The sequence below is a fragment of the Rhinatrema bivittatum genome, chromosome 5 (assembly GCF_901001135.1).
Source record: "Rhinatrema bivittatum chromosome 5, aRhiBiv1.1, whole genome shotgun sequence".
Lineage (NCBI taxonomy): Eukaryota > Metazoa > Chordata > Amphibia > Gymnophiona > Rhinatrematidae > Rhinatrema > Rhinatrema bivittatum.
This window is the reverse complement of record NC_042619.1, coordinates 217,792,762-217,815,241: the sequence shown is the minus strand read 5'-3', so window position 1 is coordinate 217,815,241 and position 22,480 is coordinate 217,792,762. Positions and strand designations below refer to the sequence as shown.

General features: G+C 44.2%; 1 protein-coding gene across 1 annotated transcript in view; it reads left to right on the top strand.

Annotated features, from left to right (window-relative positions):
* TSPAN7 (tetraspanin 7) overlaps positions 1 to 22,480 on the top strand; it is a 171,777-nt gene that overhangs the window by 108,354 nt on the left and 40,943 nt on the right. Inside the window, exons 2-4 of the mRNA XM_029603191.1 lie at positions 10,972 to 11,160; positions 12,075 to 12,149; positions 16,074 to 16,169. Coding sequence (XP_029459051.1) covers positions 10,972 to 11,160; positions 12,075 to 12,149; positions 16,074 to 16,169 — 360 coding nt within the window. The remainder of the gene's footprint in view (positions 1 to 10,971; positions 11,161 to 12,074; positions 12,150 to 16,073; positions 16,170 to 22,480) is intronic.

The window sequence follows — 22,480 nt, the reverse complement described above, 5'->3', positions numbered from 1 at the left end:
TCTTTATAACTTGATCTTGCCTCAATCTGATCTTTTGGCCAACGGCACTCACATTTTCAAATTTGGACCCTAACATGGAGACACTTGGGACTGGAACAATCTTTAATCTGTGTGGGTCTTTCAGGAAAGCTAGATAAAATACCAAGATCCAGGGTCACCAAAGATTCATTAGTGACTGCAGCAGAAACCTGAGACCATTTAAAACGACCTCCACCACAGGAGAAACCGTTGGAACACCAGAAGGCTGAATTGGAATCTCCTGAGCCAGATGCTAGCACAGTATCCAGTCCAGGTGATGAGTGGAGATTAGGGCTGAGGAAGATGGAAGCAGCCCTGAAGGAGTGCTGGAGGGTCCACAGCTGCCTAGATCCCTCTCTGGTTGGCTGAGACATAAAAGAGAACTGCTGAGTTTGGAGGGAGAAAACAAACTGTTCTCTCTCTCCTTCCCCAGAAGACCAAAGTGGAAAGCAAACCAGGAAAATATCAAGAGAGAGACACTTACATGCAAAGAGCTTCTAAAAGGAGCAGTGGGATAGCGTCAGAGCTCAACAAAGCCACATGCCCCTTTGGAGCATGCAGCTTCGGCCGTGCAATAACTGCGTGCCACTGAGTCCAATGAAATAGGCCCCTCCTGGCACCCTGGGTTTATGTCAGATGCCTGGGACAGTCAGGGACGGGAACCACCGTGGGGAAAGAATAAGGCACTCCTTGGCAGCTCAGGGCTCTCTAGTGGGCCAGCAAGTCAAGTCTTTCTCTCCTCTGCAATCCCCTTTATTGTAGCTTTTCTTAAGTAACTGATTGGGTATTAAGTAGAATCATCGAACTACAAAGTACTGGCCACATGGAGGATCGATGCAGTATCAACGAATGTAAACAAGGTGTCTTCATACCTTAAATCCTGATGCCTCCATGAAAACGAAGGCACCTATAACTGCCTTGGCCAACTATGACTGGAAGGGCAATGGGTGACACAGCTGACCTAAAAAAGAGTGCAAGGTGGGTAATGGTGCACTGGCACACGAGGTGTGCACAAAAGACGTAACATTACGCTTGAATTCTGGGAAAGGGTAAAGTGATCTGCAAAGTAACTCAAGTTTGAATGTGGTTTGGGGAAGGCAGGCTATAAAGATTGCATGCCAGTGAGGCACTTAAAACCTCAAATGCAGAAAACACTATATCTCAGAAAATGTTGCAACCATAAACAGGCTGGCACTCAGCTGATAATTAACATTGCAATTTTAGAAAGCTTAGCTCTTTTTTTTTCTTTCTGCTCCATCCAGGGTGTCACAGGCAAGAATTTGAGAGCATGTTCTGCTTATCAGTAGGGAGCTCTTCTACCCTGCAGTCAGACAGCAAGAGGCATCCTTTACTGCCAGAATACCATGTGCAGTAAACATCACATTACATAAAGCTGTCTGAGTATTCCAAGGAGGTCTGAGCAGAGGAGTGAAGATGCCTATTTGCTGCTTGTGGGAGGGGGGGGGGGGATTATTTCCTCCAGAAGAAGCTGTTTACCAAGCAAACAGGAGGAAACTAGCAAATTTTCAATCGTGTGGTTATCTGCAAGCAGGAGAATACTATTTTGCAAACACCATAGGAAGGTAACGTCAAGGCCCTGCAGGTACATGCAGCTCCCAAGGAAGTGGGGAATTGTGGAGATGCTGTAGCGTGGAGCATCTGATGTGATGCTCAAGGGATTTGCTGATATAATGGAAGGGCTGTTCCCCCTACTGCAGAAAAGGGGATTCCCTCCTGACCTGGATAGATGTAGCAGCTTAAACTATCAAATGCTACATTGGAATACCCCCCCCCCCCCCATGGCTAATGAGCCACCAGGAATTAGGATGTGCATAGGTGCAAAGGTCTGTTTTTAATTCCACTGCATTTTATACATAGTCTTGAATGTGAGACTGGAGAAACCAGCATAGAACCGAACAGATGAACATAACATAAGAAATTGCCATGCTGGGTCAGACCAAGGGTCCATCAAGCCCAGCATCCTGTTTCCAACAGAGGCCAAACTAGGCCACAAGAACCTGGCAATTACCCAAACACTAAGAAGATCCCATGCTACTGATGCAATTAATAGCAGTGGCTATTCCCTAAGTAAACTTGATTAATAGCCATTAATGGACTTCTCCAAGAACTTATCCAAACCTTTTTTTGATCCAGCTACACTAACGGCACTAACCACATCCTCTGGCAACAAATTGCAGAGCTTTGTGCATTGAGTGAAAAAGAATGAGATCTATTGCATAGGACTGGGTGGACATGCAGATTTAATTGTGTGTATTTAAGCAAGAGGTTTAAATCTTCTGCTTTGGCAATGATCATGCTATAATCGGTCTGCAGTTTCCTGTTGAAGACTTTTCCAGATTCTGCTGTGGTTATGTGGCAAATTTGCAGACTTTTACGTAAGTTCACATCAACTATGCAAAAAAGGCAGTTTTTATATAATTTAAATATTTGTTTAAAAACAAACATGAATCACTTTCAAATTTAAAAACCCAATATCAAGTTAAAACATAGACATTGCTCCATCCAGGAAATATATTAACGTCTCTTCGTTTGATTTAAGATCTTTGAAGGTTAAACATTGACTGCTTTCTCTGTCCACTCCAACTTCACCCCTCCCCTCTTGTTCCCTTCAGGACAGGAGGGAGGGGGAGGTAAGGAGAGGAGGAAGAGGGGCTGGATAAGGGAGCAAAAGTACCTTTTTTTTCACTTCTCCAGGCTCAGCCTACCACACACCTCTATTGCCTGCAGACAGCTTTCCAGGGGAGGGTCTGATGTTGGAGCAGAGAACTTGAGCCTTGAAGGGCAGGTACCTTGTTGCTTGCTTCAAATGATTAAATGAAGGGGTAGGGAAGTTTCATTGAATGTTGATTGTGCCCCTGGTTGTCAATTGTGTGGCAGCATGTGGTTTCTTCCCCTGTTATAGCAAGTCCCAGGAACCTAGTGGTAATGGGGTTGGGTGTCAGGGTGTTACACATCCTTCTTCAGTACTGTGGAGGTTCTCCCGCTTCACCTTCAAAGGTTATTCTCTGCTCATAGCTCAGACTTACCTTTTGGATCTTAGCCAAAAGGTAAATAATGCTACACAAGTCATTAGTGTATTACCTCCCAGTCTCTGAAAGTGACAAATCCTCATCCTGTACCTTGTCCTCTCTCATCCATTTTCATCCCCTTTATTTTGGCTCTGATCACTAGGCAGTTGGCTAAGGTTTAGCATGAGGTTTGATTTCATATTCTTACTGTGCCTATGGGCAACAGCCCATATATAGAGGTACAGTGATATGGGACCTGGGATGATTCTGGTTTCTTATTGGAGACCTGCCTCCACTAGTGTCCGCTCTGACATGCCTCAGGCAAGCTAGAAAGACTTCATCTGGGTAGCAACCTGTTTGTTCCTCCCTCAGAAAGATTGATACATTGGGCAACAGCTGGCTTTAGAAATTCCTTGCACATGATTAACTCAGAATAAATGTTTCCCTTTACTATTAAGCTTAAAGTACAAACAGATGCTGGTGGTCTGTGCTGGAGGCAAGATGTTAAGGAGTGAGGAAGAACCTCCAGCCCTGGAGGGGAGCATGTCCTTAATTGCTTTGCTGTCATCTGTGGGAGGCTTTTAGAAGGTCAGTGATTTCCATAGTAGTGTAATAGCACATGGACCAGTTAAGTGTTTCTGAGAGGCTCTAGCAGGAGTCTCCCAGAAGCTTCTGCCCTGTTTGCTTTCTCTTCTCACCTTTCCAGGTTACTAGTGCAGGGATTTTCTGGGATGTGCATTTTTGGTTCCAGTACTGTGGGAGGGAGAGGGTGGCAAGGTCTGTACCGTGACCCCTGCTAGCAGCTTCCTGAGGCTCCCTAAAGATGTGATTAACTGCAGAGTTCTTATAATCATGTGCACTGTATGCTGCTTAGCACAAAGAATATAAATTGTTTAATAAGGGTAATAGAAATCATTTAGGACAGAGAAGTGCCTTAAATTATTCCCTGTCGTGGTCTGACATGATAAATCTTTTCCCAGAATGGTGTGAGTTTCCATTGTTCCCTCTTAGCTATAAAAAGTGAATCTTAATACATGGATACAGACAGACTTTTTTTCATTACTTACCTTTCATTACTGTAGTTACTGGAAATGATAGATACGGTACCCTTCCTCCATGTCACTCCAAACCCTCCAAGTACTCCCTTCACTGAATACAGATAGTTATCAATACCTCTACCTTCCAAATCCCCTCCATCTTCCTCTGTACTGCTCTTTGCATTCTGACCTTTAATACACAATCAAGAGTCCCAATCATATCTGATCTGATTTCATTACACGCTCCCGATGCTGTGCTTATTACTGAAACTTGGCTATATGACCATGACAACATAATTATAAACTTTGTCCGAACTACTACACCTGTTTCTCTGAACTTCGCCCAAACCAATGTGGAGGAGGTTTATTAGTCATTAAATCATTCCTCCAACCATGCAAAAAAACATTAAACCCTCGCAGTCCATTTGAATTATGGCTGCTTATATCTGCTTTTAACCTCTGCACAATTTATTGCCCCCCAGGATCCATTACTCATGATCCTTCCAGTATACTCTAAACTCTGACCACCTTACCGGTTGACCTGTCCAAAACCATTATAACAGGTGACTTTAATCTACATTATAATTTAGACCATGCCTCCAACTGGTAAAACATTTTTCAGATGCGCACTCTGGCCTAGGATGGACTCAACTAATAGATCAACCAATTCATAAAATGGGTCATACACTTGACCTCGTTTTATACAACACTTCATTCATTTCCTTGACTGCTTCGATTTCACCTGTTCCCTGGTCAGATCATTTTATCATCAAACTAACAGGTTCCCATACTTCAGTTTTCATATTCTCACCCAAACAAATTCATTTACAAAAGAAAACGGATTGACCTTGACTAATTTGACAGTTATCTCTCGGTACAACTTGCATTACCACTCAATCTAACTGACAACAATTTCATAAACTGGTGTAACAATGACCAATTCCTACAATACTTTTGCTCTAAAAAAAAACTGTCAAACTCGCTCACATGATCAGGCCCCCTGGTACACAACTAAATGAAACAAACTAAAGACAAAACTACGATGCCTTGAACGGTGATGGCATAAAAACCCTATCCAAGAATGAAAAAATGCTTACTATATTTGTCTCAACCACTACAAAAAGCAAATAAACATTAGTAAGAAAACACACTATGCAGAAAATTTCTGTTGCCAACAAACAGTAATATTTTATTTAACATAGGTTACTTGTCATTCTCACAGGACAAGCAGGATGGTAGTCCTCACATATGGGTGACATTACAGGCTGGAGCCCAATCATGGAACACTTGTCAAAGTTTCTAGAACTTTGACTGGCACCTACTTTGACAAGTGTTCCATGATTGGGCTCCAGCCTGTGATGTCACCCATATGTGAGGACTAACATCCTGCTGTCCTGTGAGAACACCTGTTACAGGTAAGCAACATTTGCTTTATCAGAGATTTTACTATCAGATTATCTATCAAACTCCCTTCTGTAATATCTTGGCTAACCATTTTAAAGACAATTTCTTCCCTTTCATCAAAATTTGACCACTTACCAATTCTGTTCAACACCCAAACTCTCTCTGCCCATTCCTGGGCTGAATTTTCCACCATTTCAATAGATACAAACAGTCCGTTCAACCTTTGCCCTGGCAAATTACTACGTGACGTCTGAGAGCCCCTAGCTCCCTTACTAACTCATTTAATCAACTTTTATCGTTAACTTCTGGAATTTTTCTGGCATCACTCAAACACCTCCATTCTCCCTATTCCCAAGAAAAAAACCTCTTGACGTTTAATCTCTTAAGTAACTACCGTCCCATAGCATCCCTCACCAACCCAGCGAAAATACTTGAATCTGTCACTTTACACCAACTGAACGATTACATAGAGGATAACATCTTACACACAAACCAACACGGCTTTAGAAAAGGTCATAGCACCAAAACACTTCTGTCATCCTTTGACTCCTGTACTCCATAATTCGAGGCTTCGACTCTAACATAGACTATATTCTCATACTTCTTGACATCTCCGCCGCTTCTGATACCTTAAACCAGGAAATACTTTGCAATAATCTTCAAAACATTGGTATCACCGGTAAGGTCCTCGATTTGGTTCAAATCCTTTTTATGCCACAGTCCCCAACAAATCAATTTCAAACAGCACCATTCTAACCTATACTACACAGATTCCAGAGTACTGCAAGGATCTGCACTCTGCTATTCTATTTAATATTTATCTACTTCCACTGTCAACTTCTATCAAGTCTAAATATAAGTTACAAAATCTACGCAGATGACATTCAGTTCATCCTGGAATCACACCTTTTCTTTAGCCACAATTTACCTACAAACAAATACCTGGTTAATGTACAATCTAACTCTTCACGCACACTCCCTGCTGAACTCATTTTCATAATTGCCATATACCCATACGCAGTCATGCCCACAACCTAGGCCAATCCATCCCTGCTGTAGATGCCTATCAGGGGATCAGGCATCCCCTGGTGGGCCGGTCGCTCTGGTCACGTGGTCTGCCGAGCGGGCCGTGACAGAGCCGCACTTGGCAGACCACGGGGTATCTCCTGGGCTGGCCTGGGTGGAAACTCCCTGGGCCGATCTTTACCCGGAATCCACCCCTGGTCTGCATTGACTCAAGTTATCCATGTCCACTCATATATCACATCTATCACAAAAATATCATTCTGTAAAATTTAATCTACTCAAGAATCTCAAATCATTATTTCCTGCTGACTTCCAATATGTTCCTCTGATTATTTTACTGTTAAACGGTTGATAAGAATGTTTACCCCTTGTTCCATGTAAACTGACTTGATATGACACCCGTCATGAGGGTCGGTATATAAAAGAATTAAATAAATAAATGTTCTTCAGTCTCTAATCCTAACGAACCTAGATTATTGCAATTCTTTTATACATAGGCCTTCCTGACTATGCATTGCAACCGCTGCAATTGATCCAGAACTGTGCCGCCAGACTTTTTATCCATACTTGTAGAAACCACATTACCCTCACCCTTGCTAAATTTCACTGGCTACCCATTCGCCAACGAATCCAATATAAAATCCTAATGATCTAAAACTTGTTAAACAATACCTCATCTTTATGGTTATACTCCACTTTACGCATTTATCAACCACCTTGTCATTTCCGCACTGCAGACACAAACCTTTTACAAATTCCTACAGTAAAAACAGCCAGACTAAACTTAACACGCAGTCGTGCCTTTTCATTTGCCGGACCAACAATATGGAACTCTTTACCCAATCACATTCATCGACTTCAAAAAGCAATTAACATATCTATTCTCTCAAGCCTTTCCTAATCCATAACCTTGGACAAACAACTCAAGGTACCACCTTCATGCTTTAACCAGAGATTGAACTTTGTGTGTTCCTGTTTTTAGTTCTTCATAACTATTTATGTATGTTACGTTCTCATTTGTAAACCGCCTAGATCTAATTCATGTATATGCTATATATAAAAACTTTTTAAATAAATTACTTTGTCCAAATCTCTTCTCATTTTGTGGCCTAACTTTGCTGACTTAACAGACTGTGACAGCAGGCAGACTGCGAGGGAATATTTGTCTGCCCATCATCCCATCCAGCTGCAGGTCTGCAGGATGCTGTTTGGAGCCTGTTTTCAATAAAGTATTTTCTCCTACCCTGGGTCTATGGGAAAAGACATTTGATGAATTGGATCCAAAGTTTACCATCACTTCTCCCTCCTGCCCCAACCAGCAGCTTGGGGCCCTCTGTGCTTGTCGTAGGGTTTTCTGAACTTTGTTCCTGGTAGGCTGCTCCATGCACATACCACCCTCCCAGTGAGGAAAATGTCCTTGGTTACTCTTCTCCACCCCATGTGTTGTTTATGCATTTCAGGGGTCATGTTAAAATTGGAAAAATTGATGCAACTATTGTTGGGTTTTTTTAAAATGTGCAAAATGGGCTTACACACAAGCCAGCTGGGAAAATTAACCCACTGCACCTACCAGCACAAACTTAACACCTGCTAAGTTGTCCGCACACATTGTTATGAAACTTATGTGCATGTTTTTGTGTTTGTTTTTTTTAAATGTGTGTGCATACACCCAAACCCACCTCTGCCGCCAGCATCTCCACTCAGTCTGGATAACTTATATGTGAACATGACCTTTGTTTACTTATCTGGCCAGCACATTTGTAAGTCTTAATTCAATGTATAAAACAATGTTCCAATTTTATAGCAGTGAGCAATTGTCCTGGCAAGAGAGATCACTGTCAAGAAGAAGCTTGTTATAGTAAGCAGTTAACTTTACTGGTGATCTGATTGCTTTTGAAGTGTAATTTTATGAAAATGCACTTATATCTTCAGATTATATTTTAGGGGTGATAGAATGATTGATTTTTAGCTACTTCTCCCCATTTTCTTCAGCAGCCTTGAGTGAAGCAAGTCTCAACTCCCTTGGATTGGCTATGCAAGGCTTTCCCCCTTTCTTTGCTAAGAGTGAATCTTAGAATCTCCCTGTGTGACCTTGAGATTGTAATGAGATTTCCATCCTTTGCCTGAACTAAAGAAATCTAAGAGCAATCAGTAAGACTTCTGTATGGGAAAAGTAACCCAGTTACCTTTCAAAAGTCCTGTGTAGCACCCTGCATGGGACATTATAGCCAAATAATATCAATGCACGGTGTGGGTGCTGCTGCTTTATATCAGATGGGGGGGATTTCTTGTTGGCTAGCTTCTCGCAGTAGATAAGAACATAAGAAAATGCCATACTGGGTCAGACCAAGGGTCCATCAAGCCCAGCATCCTGTTTCCAACAGTGGCCAATCCAGGCCATAAGAACCTGGCAAGTACCCAAAAACTAAGTCTATTCCATGTAACCATTGCTAATGGCAGTGGCTATTCTCTAGGTGAACTTAATAGCAGGTAATGGACTTCTCCTCCAAGAACTTATCCAATCCTTTTTTAAACACAGCTATACTAACTGCACGAACCACATTCTCTGGCAACAAATTCCAGAGTTTAATTGTGCGTTGAGTAAAAAAGAACTTTCTCCGATTAGTTTTAAATGTGCCCCATGCTAACTTCATGGAGTGTCCCCTAGTCCTTCTACTATCCGAAAGAGTAAATAACCGATTCACATCTACCCGTTCTAGACCTCTCATGATTTTAAACACCTCTATCATATCCCCCCTCAGTCGTCTCTTCTCCAAGCTGAAAAGTCCTAACCTCTTTAGTCTGTCCTCATAGGGGAGTTGTTCCATTCCCCTTATCATTTTGGTAGCCCTTCTCTGTACCTTCTCCATCGCAATTATATCTTTTTTGAGATGCGGCGACCAGAATTGTACACAGTATTCAAGGTGCGGTCTCACCATGGAGCGATACAGAGGCATTATGACATTTTCCGTTTTATTCATCATTCCTTTTCTAATAATTCCCAACATTCTGTTTGCTTTTTTGACTGCCGCAGCACACTGAACCGACGATTTCAATGTGTTATCCACTATGACACCTAGATCTCTTTCTTGGGTTGTAGCACCTAATATGGAACCCAACATCGTGTAATTATAGCATGGGTTATTTTTCCCTATATGCATCACCTTGCACTTATCCACATTAAATTTCATCTGCCATTTGGATGCCCAATTTTCCAGTCTCACAAGGTCTTCCTGCAATTTATCACAATCTGCTTGTGATTTAACTACTCTGCACAATTTTGTGTCATCTGCATCTGTAGATGCAGAATTTGTGTGAGTGCAGCTGAGTTCTTTCCTTATTACTATTTGTGAGCAGGGATATTGTATGCATTGAGTTTTCATGACTTTAAAACTAATAATTTTATATTGTACCTCCTATGACCTTGAGGCCTGCTGCTGCTGTACCATTTTGTTGAAGTATAAACTGTTGCCCTCAAGTCTGGCTTTGCCTTCCTGAAGGAGATGCCCTCAAGTCTGGCTTTGCCTTCCTGAAGGAGATGCTGGGAATGCTGCCTCGGCAGTCATTGGCTAAAAAGCAGGTTGGGGAGTTAAACACAGGTCTCCCACAGGGCAGCATAGCACCCAAATCAAACTGGCCTGGCTTTATCCTATGAGGAAAGAGGTTAGGGCTGTTCAGCTTGGAGAAGAGACTGCTGAGGGTGGGATATGATAGAGGTCTTTAAAATGAGGTCTTGAACAAGTAGATATGAATCTGTTATTACACTTTCAGATAATAAGACTAGGGGGCACTCCATGAAGTTAGCAAGTAACACATTTAAGACCAATTGGAGAAAATTCTTTCACTGAACACGAGTACTCTGGAATTTGTTGCCAGAGGATGTGGTTAGTGCAGTTAGTGTGGCTGGCTTTAAAGGTTTGGATAAGTTTTTGGAGAAGTCCACTAATTGCTATTAATCAAGTTAACTTAAGGAATGACTTCTATTACTGGCATCAGTAGCATGGGATGATCTTAGTGTTTGGGTACTTGCCAAGTTCTTGTGGCCTGGTTTGGCCTCTGTTGGAAATAGGATGCTGGGCTTGATAGACCCTTGGTCTGACCCAGCATGGCAATTTCTTATGTTCTTATGTTAAGATTGGAAGATTATAAAGCTTACTTGTAGATGTGTATGGGGAGAAAAGTGCATGTATGAATATAGATAATATCACATCCGAATGGGACAGGATGCTAAAGCAACAGATCCAGAGCCATGCAGGGTCTCTGCAGACACCTAGTGGATGTTTATAGTAATCTCTGGGATTCCTATTTTTTCTGCATGCACATGACTCATGAGTGCTACACGCTTTCACATTACAAGTGGCTGGATTTCCCCCTCCCCCCCCCCCCTTCCCTCCCCCAGTCTTTTGAAAAGTCCAGAAGCCTTTGTTTATGTTTCTCAATACTCTTGTCTCTCTCAGATCACAGGTGTCATCCTTCTGGCAGTGGGAGTATGGGGGAAGTTGACACTGGGCACCTACATCTCTCTCATCGCTGAGAACTCCACAAATGCTCCCTATGTCCTGATCGGCACTGGAACCACTATCATCGTCTTTGGCCTGTTTGGCTGCTTTGCTACTTGCCGCGGCAGCCCATGGATGTTAAAGTTGGTGAGTAGCTGTGTACCAGGATAATGCAGAACTAACGGTGAAGCATATTAAAGTTTAAGGAGCTGTGAGAGGTTAAGTCCCAATTAGAGAGAGACAAATCAGGGGATACTCTTGATTTAAAAAAAAAAAATCTTGAATACGCACAAAAATGGCTTGAAATAACAGCACCTAGGACTTGCTTTTAGGCCCAAAACAGAACCTGTAACTTTGCAGGGGGGGAATGGAATTTGCCTCACATTGTACTCTGGGAATCTGAGAGGGGGGGGTCTTTGGTCTAGAATAGAATGAAGTGCTGTCATGTAAAGGTGCATATGTCCCATCCAAAAGCTATGCAGAAGGGATCTCATCATAATTGTATTTCTAGACTGCCTTTCCAATTGTAGCTCAAGCCAGTTTACCACATTCTTTTCCAGTTTAAGTCCCTTCTCAAAAGAGCTTACTCTAAGCAGGTACCTGAGGCAAAGGGGAGAGAGAGAGAACAAATCTGTCACAAGGAGTGTCGGTGGGGCAAGTGGTATATGAACCCTGTTTTCTCTGGTTCACTGCCCACTGTGCTAACCACTAGGCCACTCCTCATCCAGCTGCAGGGAATCTCTGAACCCCCCTGCAAACAATAGCATAGTAGTCGAAGCCAGAGAAACCTGAGCTACATCTGGCCGTGACAAAGGCCTGAGGTGTCCCAGATGGTTACTATAACAGGACCTGCTGACTGTCATACTGCAAAAATTCTTATATCTTAATATTTGTCCTTTGGACGTAGCTCAAATGCTCTGTGCAAATGCTTTGTTTATCAGGTTGGGCTTCTCTAACAGCCCTTGCCGCTGTCAGTCTGGAGAGAGTGGAGTGGGCTCCAATTTTATCATTATTCAGTTCGGTTTTACTTACCGTGATGGTCTTGCCTGATTGCTTTGCAGTATGCCATGTTCCTGTCCCTGGTGTTCCTGGCAGAGCTGGTAGCCGGCATTTCTGGGTTTGTGTTCCGTCATGAGGTGAGTTGCATTCAATTTGAGAGAAATGCCTTAATATCCTCTGAGCCTGATTTAGTAAAGAGATGGAGAATTTAGTTAGCTGTATCCATGTGTGAACATTGTGTATCGCAAACTGGTCCCTGGGCAGTCCATCCTAGTCCAATGGCATTCCAAGTCCATAGATGCAGTGAAGCAAAAACCAGGCCTGGAGTCATCTGGTCAAATAGTCATAGTCATCTAGAAGATAAGAGTTGCACTTGCTCTGATATATTTTTTTTAAAGTGAGGAATTGAAAGCGATATGCATGACACTGGAGATTTGTAACTTCCATTGGTGTTCTTGTGACTTTATCTGCGAAGGCGAACAGGACAATTCTTTTCTACTTTTTTTCTTTAGAATGGCATTTTTATTTAAAATATTTGTATTCCATTTTATGCCAATAGTTCAAAGCAGGTAAGTTAAAATATAGACATTAAACACATGTAATCTAGCCTGCCATATCCTGTGAATGATACACAGAGCTGCAGCAGATAGACTAAAGAGCCCGTCCAATCTGCCCATCCACATCTCTTGTTGAGGTTTATAGTCCCTTCCATCCCTCAGAGATCCTTTGTGCTTGTCCCATGTCTTCATGAACTCTGATATTGTTCTTGTCTCCACCACTTCCACATGGAAGCTCTTCCATGCATCCACAATCCTCTCTGTAAAGATATTTCCTTGCATTACTCCTGAATAATCATGTCAAAGTCTTCCTTAGGACAGCCCACAACATAGCAGTTTAAGCAATCTGTGTGACCTGGTTTTACATAGATATTAACTCAAATGTCTGATAGGTAAGCTTTTACAGAGGCAATATTGCCTCTTATTTCCTGCTGCCTACTCTTCTCTCTATGCACTTGTGCATCCTTCTGGCTTTTGCTGTCGCCTTATCTACCTGTTTTGCCACCTTAAGATCAATGGATATGACCACCCCAGGTCTTGTTCCTGTTTTGTGCACAGAAGAACTTCACCTCCCTATACTCTACATGCTTGCTTGGATTTTTGCAACTCACATGCATGATCCTGCATTTTCTTAGCATTAAATCTTCGCTGCCAAACTCTAGACCGTTCCTGAAGCTTCACTAGATCCTGCCTCATGTTCTCCACATTTTCTTGGCTATAAATCCTGTTGCAGGTTTTGGTATCTGCAAAAAGGTAAATCTTTCCCAATAGCCCACTTGCAATTTCGCTAACAAAATTGTTGAACAGAACTGGACTAAGGGAGTCCTTTCAGCATACCACTGGTAATTCCTCACCACCCCCCCCCTCATTTACCACTACCCTTTGTCGCCTCCCACTCAGTTTCTAACCTAGTCATAGCAGAGGTGGCAAACTCCAGTCCTCAAGAGCCACAAACAGGTCAGGTTTTCAGGATATCCACAATGAATATGCATGAGATTTGCATGCAATGGAGGCAGTGCATGCAAATCTATCTTAAGCACATTCATGTGGATATCCTGAAAACCTGACCTGTTTGTGGCTCATGTGGATTGGAGTTGGCCACCCCTGCTTTAGTCTATACCAATTATATCTCAGAGAATACCACACTTTTAGAATAATGTGCAAACTTTATTAAATACTCACTCTATCTAGACAATAAAATACTCACTATCACATTCAAACACATTCACACACACCTAAAAACATGTTAAAACCATCTCCAAACATAGTGATTGCAGGAAATTTTTTATCAGTCAATATACCAAAATACAAGGTTATATATGTGATTACAAAAGCTTTATCTTAGTCATATAGTGTTCATCATAATCGTCGTTCCATTCCAATAACAATATTCACATAACTGTCCAACAAAAAAGATCTTTGTTTCTCCCCTCATGGGGCTTCCTCAGGGACTTATGACGTAAATTCACGAAGGCTGAATTCCACAATACAATTCTCCAATATAATCTGACACACACTGCCGATATCTAAAATATCAACATAAACAACCTTCAGAATACCCAACAAATATCTGACAATATATCAATTCACCACACTATCACTAGATAAGATACAAACCCAAAACTTCAATAGTATATATACATCCACTTTCTCTCCAGTCTCATCATAGAGTGAGTATTTAATAAAGTTTGCACATTATTCTAAAAGTGTGGTATTCTCTGTTTGAGATATAATTGTATGTATTAGAGGATATCTTGTGATATTACTACCCTATGTGTATATTTACCTTAGTCTATACCAAGGCAGTTTATGAGCCCCCTATTTGCGACCATGTGAAACCCAAGGACACCAGCTCTCTGGTCACCAATCAATGAAATTGATCAGTTGCCTCTGGTAAAAACCCATGCTGCCTGGAATCCTGTAATCCATTGCATTCTAGAAACTGCACTATCCCCTGCTTTAGCAGCGATTCCATTCATTCACTCACCACTGAGGTCAAACTCATTGGTTTGTAGTTGCCAACCTCCTCCTTACTTCCATGTTAAGAACCACCACATCCACCTGTCTTCATTTCATTGGAAACCTTCCCAATTCTGAAGAGGTGTTGAAAAGGTTGGGCAGCAGAGGTTCCAGAATTTTCCCTGAGTTCCCTTAATACCCTCCGAGGTATCCCATTACTTTATCGACCTTTTTTAATCCTTTCTAGCTCCACATGAACACACTCTTCTGAAAACTGTTTGAGGACTACCCTCAGGAAAATTCAGCCTGGGCAATTTAATGATTCTACCATTTTGCCATTGGCTATCTTTTGCTTCAATATGAATTTTGATCCGCTGAGAGCTTGCTATCTTGAACAGGTGAAATATAAATGTTTGTGTTTGATATATATATATATATTCTTGTGCTGACCCTACACTTTATTAGGTGCACGTAAGAAACGAGATTCCATAGGGCCATTAGACACAGCTGTGGTGGGGAGCTGGGTTACCTTGGTATCCCCCCTCCCCCCCCCCCCCCCCCCCCCCCCAACCTCATCTGACAGAATTGTTAACCAGGACCCAAACTCAGGATACCCTTTCCCCCATGCAGCTGAGAACATCTTCAGGAGCTTTTGGATTAAAACTCAAGGGGGTTGCCATGGCTAGAAAGAAGCAAACCTAGTTCTCCCCCCCCCCCCCCCCCCCCCCCCCACCCAGAGAGTGCGAGATCTGTTTTGTATGTTATGTGGAAGTAGGGAAACACATGCCGTGAAAGGAAAGCATTAAATTGTCCTGCTTGCTTAGGCCTCATCCATCTTGTAAGCTCCGCTCTGCCTGTGGACCCAGTCTGAGCTCTGCAACCGATCAATGTAGTACCTTCCAGACTGCATTCATTTTCTTACTTTTCAAGATGTAAGGCCAAGTTCATTAATTTCTTTGCTCTCCATTCGATGTGAATCCTTTTTCTTGCCATGTACAGCATCTGTGATCTTCGTGCACAGCACGGTGCAAGTTGAAGTGTTAGAGAAGAGCTGGGCAGAGTCCATTTCTTTTTTTTTTTTTGGCTGTCTGTCACCAACTCTGCTTTCCCTTCCACCCAGCTTCCTTTCTGCTTCAGTTCACTGTGCTTTTTTTCTTTTTCCATGAGACTGTTTGCCTTTGATTAAAAATCTCTGTACAGTAAAGTCTTTCAGACTGAGGAGGTTCCTCCTGGCCTAGCTCATTTCTGCTCTGTTCACTAGTTAAAATCATTTCTTCATTCAGTTACTGCAATATAAAACTGGAGCACTCTGCTCATGAAGGCTTCTTTCAGTACGAGATGATTCTCAGACAGCAAGCGCAGGCTGTGTTCCATTTTCACTCTGCAGTAATGCAGAATCTCAAGGTGTTTAAAGGGAGTGGGAGCAGGGAGGTGTGAGATGGGCTGTGGTCTTAAAGCAGGTATTAGCTTTCATTTAAAAAAAAAAAAAATCCACATCTTTGACAGCAAGTGACCTGTACCTGTCTCTTGTGAATTTGACTGCAGATTAAGGACACATTCCTTCGGACGTACACTGAAGCTATCCATAACTATGATGGGGTGGATGACAGAAGCAAGGCTGTGGATAGCGTGCAAACAAACGTGAGTGGGGGCAGGGTGGGGGGTGAGTTTGAGAGCGTGAACAGATATTTGCTCACAGATATTTGCGTTTAACATAGTTTAGTCAAAATGTCATTAGTAATGTGTTCCCACCCCCTCCTCCTCCCCACTGGGCACATATTTCACCTAGTCACAATCTCTGTGCCCCAGAGTGCAGCCAAGGTTAAGCTGAATTGCACAGTGCATGTTAATTCCAGCCAGGGACTGGGGACAGTTAACTTCTTTTTTTTTTTTTTTTTTTTTCCTGCTTTGTAACACATCTGAGGAGGCGTTGAGCCAGCATCTATTCACGGCCCAAGAAAGCATCCTTCAGCCCCTTTTATGTTCTACCCTTTCTTCCCTGCCTCCCCCAAAGGTATTATCCATTTACCCCAACATTCCTCTAACTTGCCATGCCTGATTTTCCCAGGGTCTCTTGCTGTTCTCCATGTCCACACTCTCATACCTACAATCACTCGGACACAGCAGATTGGATCCATGATGGCCAAGGTCTTGGGTGGAAGATTCCTGCGTGTTGACCCTCTTGCACTAAACATTCCATTAGGTGGCAGGGGCTGGAGAAGGGTGCATGAGCATCTCACTGAAGATTGGGCAGAGATGTTTCTGCTGACATGATTTGCAGTGTTCCAAAGCAGGCGGCTGCTAAAATTACTACTAGCTTGGTTGTGAAACTTGATTTTCCATGTCTAAGCAGGGCTTGAATTAGCCATTACGTGTGGGCGATGTCATCTGGTGGCACTGAACAGACTCTTCTTCTAGCTAGTAGAGCTTTAAGTTTTTCTCTAAAACATCTCATTTCTTTTCCTTTTAAATACTTCATATTTTTCTACAGCACCCACAACAGAACTTTTCAGTGCTAAAAAAAAAAAAAATAAAAGAGCAGAAATTCCTGGATGCCATTGGCCGGTGTGTCTTCCAGGGATCAATGCTCATCTCCCGGATCGCCTCTTACCAGCTGTATATGACCCAGTATAACAGGGTCTTATTCAAGCAGATACAGGACTTTGCAGAGTCCCTGCCTCAGCAATTCCAGGATCAGCTACGAACCCTGGTTCACAAGGGTTTTGAAACAGGGAAACATGAAATAAGGTCCTCTTACGATATCTTAGACACCGCTTCCAGGGTATCTGCAGCTGCTATTTCTGCAAGAAGATGGGCCTGGCTTAAATCTTCGGACTTGCGCCCTGAAGTAAGACAGATTGTCCGATCTGCCTTGCATAGGAGACAATCTGTTTGGCGAACAGATCCAGCGGACGGTGGCGGAACTCAAGGAGCAGCATGAGACCCTTCACCAACTCTCTGATGCCTTCTGAGTATTCCTCCAAAATGCTAAAAAGTCGTTCTTCCATCCAAAGAAGTCCTATCCACCACCATCTAGAGGTCATTCCACGAGATGTTCCAGAAGGCCCAGTCTCGTCAACCTCTGAAACAAAAGCCGCAAGCAGCTCCTCAGCTGGGCCCTGCTTCTGGTTTTTGACTCTTGCATAGAGAGCAGCAGCCAGCTTCCACTGCCACAGATACCAGTAGGAGGTCGATTGTGCAGTTTCAACATATGGCACACACATCAGACCAGTGGGTCCTTGCCATAATCTCTCAAGGCTATCACCTGAACGTTCTCTCCATCCCACCGGATTCCCCACCTCGGCTGACGTGGGAAACATCCGACCAATCATCACTCCTGGAACAGGAGGTCTCCCTCCTCCTCTAGTCCAGAGCAATAGAACCAGTGCCCTACTCCCAACAGGGTTTAGGATTCTATTCCCAGTACCGTCTAACCTCCAAAAAATCAGGAGGCGTTTGTCCAATTCTGGACCTACGTGCCTTCAAGTACCTCCAACAAGAGAAGCTCAAGATGATAACCTTGGGTTCCCTCCTTCCTCTTCTGCAAAGAGGAGACTGGCTCTGCTCTCTAGACCTCCAGGACGCATACACACACCATTGCGATAACTCCATCTCATCGCAGATTTCTGAGGTTTCTGGTAGGCCCCAAACACTATCAGTACAGAGTGCTACCATTCGGCCTGGCATCTGCACCACGAGTCTTCACAAAGTGCCTCGTAGTAGTAGCAGCCTTCCTCAGGACTCAGTGTCCACGTCTACCCCTATCTCAACGATTGGTTGATCATGGCTCCCACTCAGCAAGCTGCTCTGTTGTCCCTACACATCACCTTACACACTCTGATCTCGCTAGGATTTCTCGTCAACTACGCGAAATCCTGCTTAGTCCTATCTCAAACTTTGTCCTTCATAGGGGCAGACTTTGACACCTTTCAAGCAAAGGCATTTCTACCTAGAAGGCGAGCTCACTCTCATTTCTCTCACACACCAGCTACAGTGTCAGCACCGCTAGACTGCACGCCACTTCCTCATCCTGCTGGGACACATGGCATCCTCAGTGTATGTTACCCCAATGGCCCGCTTGGCCATGAGTCATGCAGTGGACTTTAAGATTACAATGGACTCAATCCATCCAACCACAATCAACCATTGTCCATATCACCGACCCACTTCGGTCTCTAGCCTGGTGGAAAAATCAGATCAATCTCCTCAAAGGCCTACCCTTCCAGGCTCCAGACCCTCAAATAATTCTCACCACCGATGCTTCCAACCTCGGCTGGGGAGCACATGTTGCCAATTTGCAGACCCAAGTAGCTTGGTCTCCAGAGGAAGCCAAACACCAAATCAATTTCCTGGAGCTACGAGCAATCTGATATGCTCTCAGGGTATTTCAGGATTGCCTGTCCAACAAAGTCATCCTAATTCAGACTGACAACCAGGTGGCCATGTGGTACATCAACAAACAGGGAGGGACGGGCTCCTACCTACTGTGTCAGGAAGCGGCACAGATATGGGCAGAGGCGCTCTCCCACTCGATGTACCTCAGGGCCACCTACTTGCTGGGAGTGGACAATGTGTTGGCTGACAAGCTGAGTCGTGCCTTTCAACCACACGAGTGGTCCCTCAACACCACAGTAGCGGACTCAATATTCCAACGTTGGGGTTATCCCCACATCGACCTCTTTGCGTCTTCTCAAAACAGTAAAGTAGAGAACTTTTGCTCTCTCACTCGCAGTAAACACTCACAGCCAAGAGATGCGTTCTCCCTCTCATGGGCAACCGGTCTCCTTTATGCATTCCCTCCACTTCCGCTTCTCTCAAAGACTCTCATGAAGCTACGTCAGGAAAAGGGAACCATGATCCTGATAGCACCTCACTGGCCACGCCAAGTGTGGTTTCTGATCCCTTCAGGACCTCTCCATTCGCAGGCACTTTCCATTGGGAAAGGACCCGCATCTGATCTCTCAGAACGACAGGTGCCTATGCCACCCAAATCTTCAGGCCTTGTCCCTGACTGCCTGGATGTTGAAAGGTTAATTCTTCAGCCACTCAACCTTTTGGAGCCTGTTTCCTGTGTCCTGATTGCTTCACGGAAGCCTTCCACGAGAAAATCTTATTTTTACAAATGGAACAGGTTTAAATCATGGTGTTCTGCTCAATCCTTTGATCCTTTTACCTGTTCCACCATGAAGTTTCTGGATTATCTCTGGCACTTGTCAGAATCAGGTCTTAAAACGTCTTCCTTCAGAATGCATGTCAGTGCGGTAGCTGCCTTCCATAAAGGTGTAGGATGTTCCTATTTCAGTACAACCCCTTGTAACACGATTTCTGAAGGGCTTGCTCCACCTCAAGCCTCCACTGCCCCCTCCGGCCCCTTCTTGGGACCTCAATCTGGTTTTGGGTCGACTCATGAAACCACCATTCGAGCCTCTCCATTCCTGTGATCTTAGTTATCTCACATGGAAAGTGATTTGTCTTCTGGCAATCACATCCGTTCGCAGTGTTAGTGAATTACAGGCCCTAGTTACCTATCCACCTTACACTAAATGTCTGCACGACCGGGCAGTACTTCACACTCACCCTAAGTTCTTGCCTAAGGTAGTATCAGAATTTCACATTAATCAATCCATTATACTACCCACCTTCTTTCCCAGGCCCCATTCCAATTCAGGAGAACGGGCTCTAGCGTTCTATCTAGACCGTACAGCTACCCATAGGAAAAGCACTCAATTGTTTCTCTTTCCATTCCATTAAACTGGGGTAGCCTATGGGTAAGCAGATTCTCTCTTCCTGGTTAGCGGACTGTATATCTTTTTGCTATCAGCAAGCAGGCATTCCACTTCAAGACCATGTTAAAGCACACTCTGTCAGGGCCATGGCAACTTCAGTAGCGTACCTACACTCCGTGCCGCTTCCTGATGTTTGTAGGGCTGCTACCTGGAGTTCTCTCCATACCTTCACAGCCACTATTGTTTGGACAAGGCTGGAAGACAAGATTCCATCTTTGGCAAATCTGTCTTGCACAACCTTTTTGCAACTTGATGTACCAACACCCTTTCGCCTGCCTGTTAGGGTTCAGGATGCCCTCTGCCAAATTCCAACCCAGTTGTTGTGCCTGTTGCATGTCTTTGGGTACATTTGGTGCCTACTCTGACATCCTCAGTTCGATACTCATATGTGAGGACTACTGTCCTGTGAGAAAGCAAATGTTGCTTACCTGTAACAGGTGTTCTCACAGGACAGCAGGATGTTAGTCCTCACGAAACCTGCCTGCCACACTGTGGTGTTGGGTTCGTTATGTTTTATTTTATTTTTTGGCACTTCCTATAGCTATAAACAAGACTGAAGGGGGACCCCTGCTGGCTGCAGGTTTAGTGCCATGTTGGGCATGCCCAGTAGGTGCCAGTCAAAGTTCTAGAAACTTTCGGGCGGATTTTCAAAGCCCTGCTCGCGTAAATCCGCCCGGATTTACGCGAGCAGGGCCTTGCGTGCCTATTTTCCATAGGCTGCCGGCGCGCGCAGAACCCCGGGACGCGCGTAGGTCCCGGGGTTTTTGGACGGGAGCGTGTCGGGGCCGAACGACGTGGCGTTTTGGGGGCGGGCCCAGGGGCGTGGTTTCGGGCCAGGGTGTTCCAGGGGCGTGGCCGCGCCCTCCGGAACCGCCCTCGGGTCGGGTCGGGTCTCGGCGCGCCAGCAGCCCGCTGGCGCGCGTGGATTTACGTCTCCCTCCGGGAAGCGTAAATCCATGGATAAAGGTGGGGGGGGGGTTTAGATAGGGCCGGGGGGGGTGGGTTAGGTAGAGGAAGGTGAGGGAAGGGAACGGAGGCAGGCTGCGCGGCTCGGCGCGCGCCGGCTGCCCAAAATCGGCAGCCTTGCGCGCACCGATCCAGGATTTTATAAGATATGCGCGGCTATGCGAGTATCTTATAAAATCCAGCGTACTTTTTAAAAATCTACCCCTATGACAAAAGTGTTCTGTGATTGGGCTCCATATGTGAGGACTAACATCCTGCTGTCCTGTGAGAACACCTGTTACAGGTAAGCAACATTTTGCTTTCTCAGTGCTCCAGAGTAAATAGAATTGAGGAGTTGCAGTAAATCCTCTTCCTGCAGTGCAGGATAGTCTGCTTTCTCAGGAAGAGTTGAGCAGAAGCTCCTCAGAACTCACCTATTGGTCTAGGCCAAAGCCATGGGGTCGAAGTGAAAGCTGCCCTGCATCAAAGAAAGCAGTATTCATTAGGGTCATTGGAGCCTGTCAAAGTATGGTGCATTGGCACAGTTGATGCACAGAGCATAAACACCATCGACATGTTGGGCATCAGTGCCATTGGCACACACAGTGCATGAAAACACTCAATACACAGTCCCCTGATGCACTCTGTGCATGATGTTTCAATGCACTTGGGCACTCTGTGCCCGATGCATCATGGCCCATGGTATATGGGACTCACACTTCTTTGCATCTCTATACATTGATGCTTCTATGTGACCCATCAATACATAATGGTAGTGCACCATGGCTTTGCTGCCCCACCTAGACTAACTACCTTGATATAACAGACAGTGTTGAAGCATCCCTGCGCCACTAGTCTGACACAGCTTCTGGAAGATACCTAGAAATGCTGAAAGCCATATCTACCTGGAGCTTCCAGGCATTAGACTCCAAAGTAATCAATGCATTTGTTCTCCAGATCAGAGTATTCAGGCTGCATTGCCTACACATCTCTATGCAGGTCAGCAGTGGAAGGGGTCATATTACTTCTGCCTCATTTGATTACCAGAGCTTTCATTCCTTCTAGATCGTTTGGGGATGGCTTCCACTTGTAACACACTGAATCTGGATTTTCTATTCTCATCTCCAATAAGCCAAATCAAGAACCTATTCTTATTTAAGAAGATGTCCACTGCCAGCACCAGGTCAGAGGACATGATCACTCAATTAGATTGCAGATTTA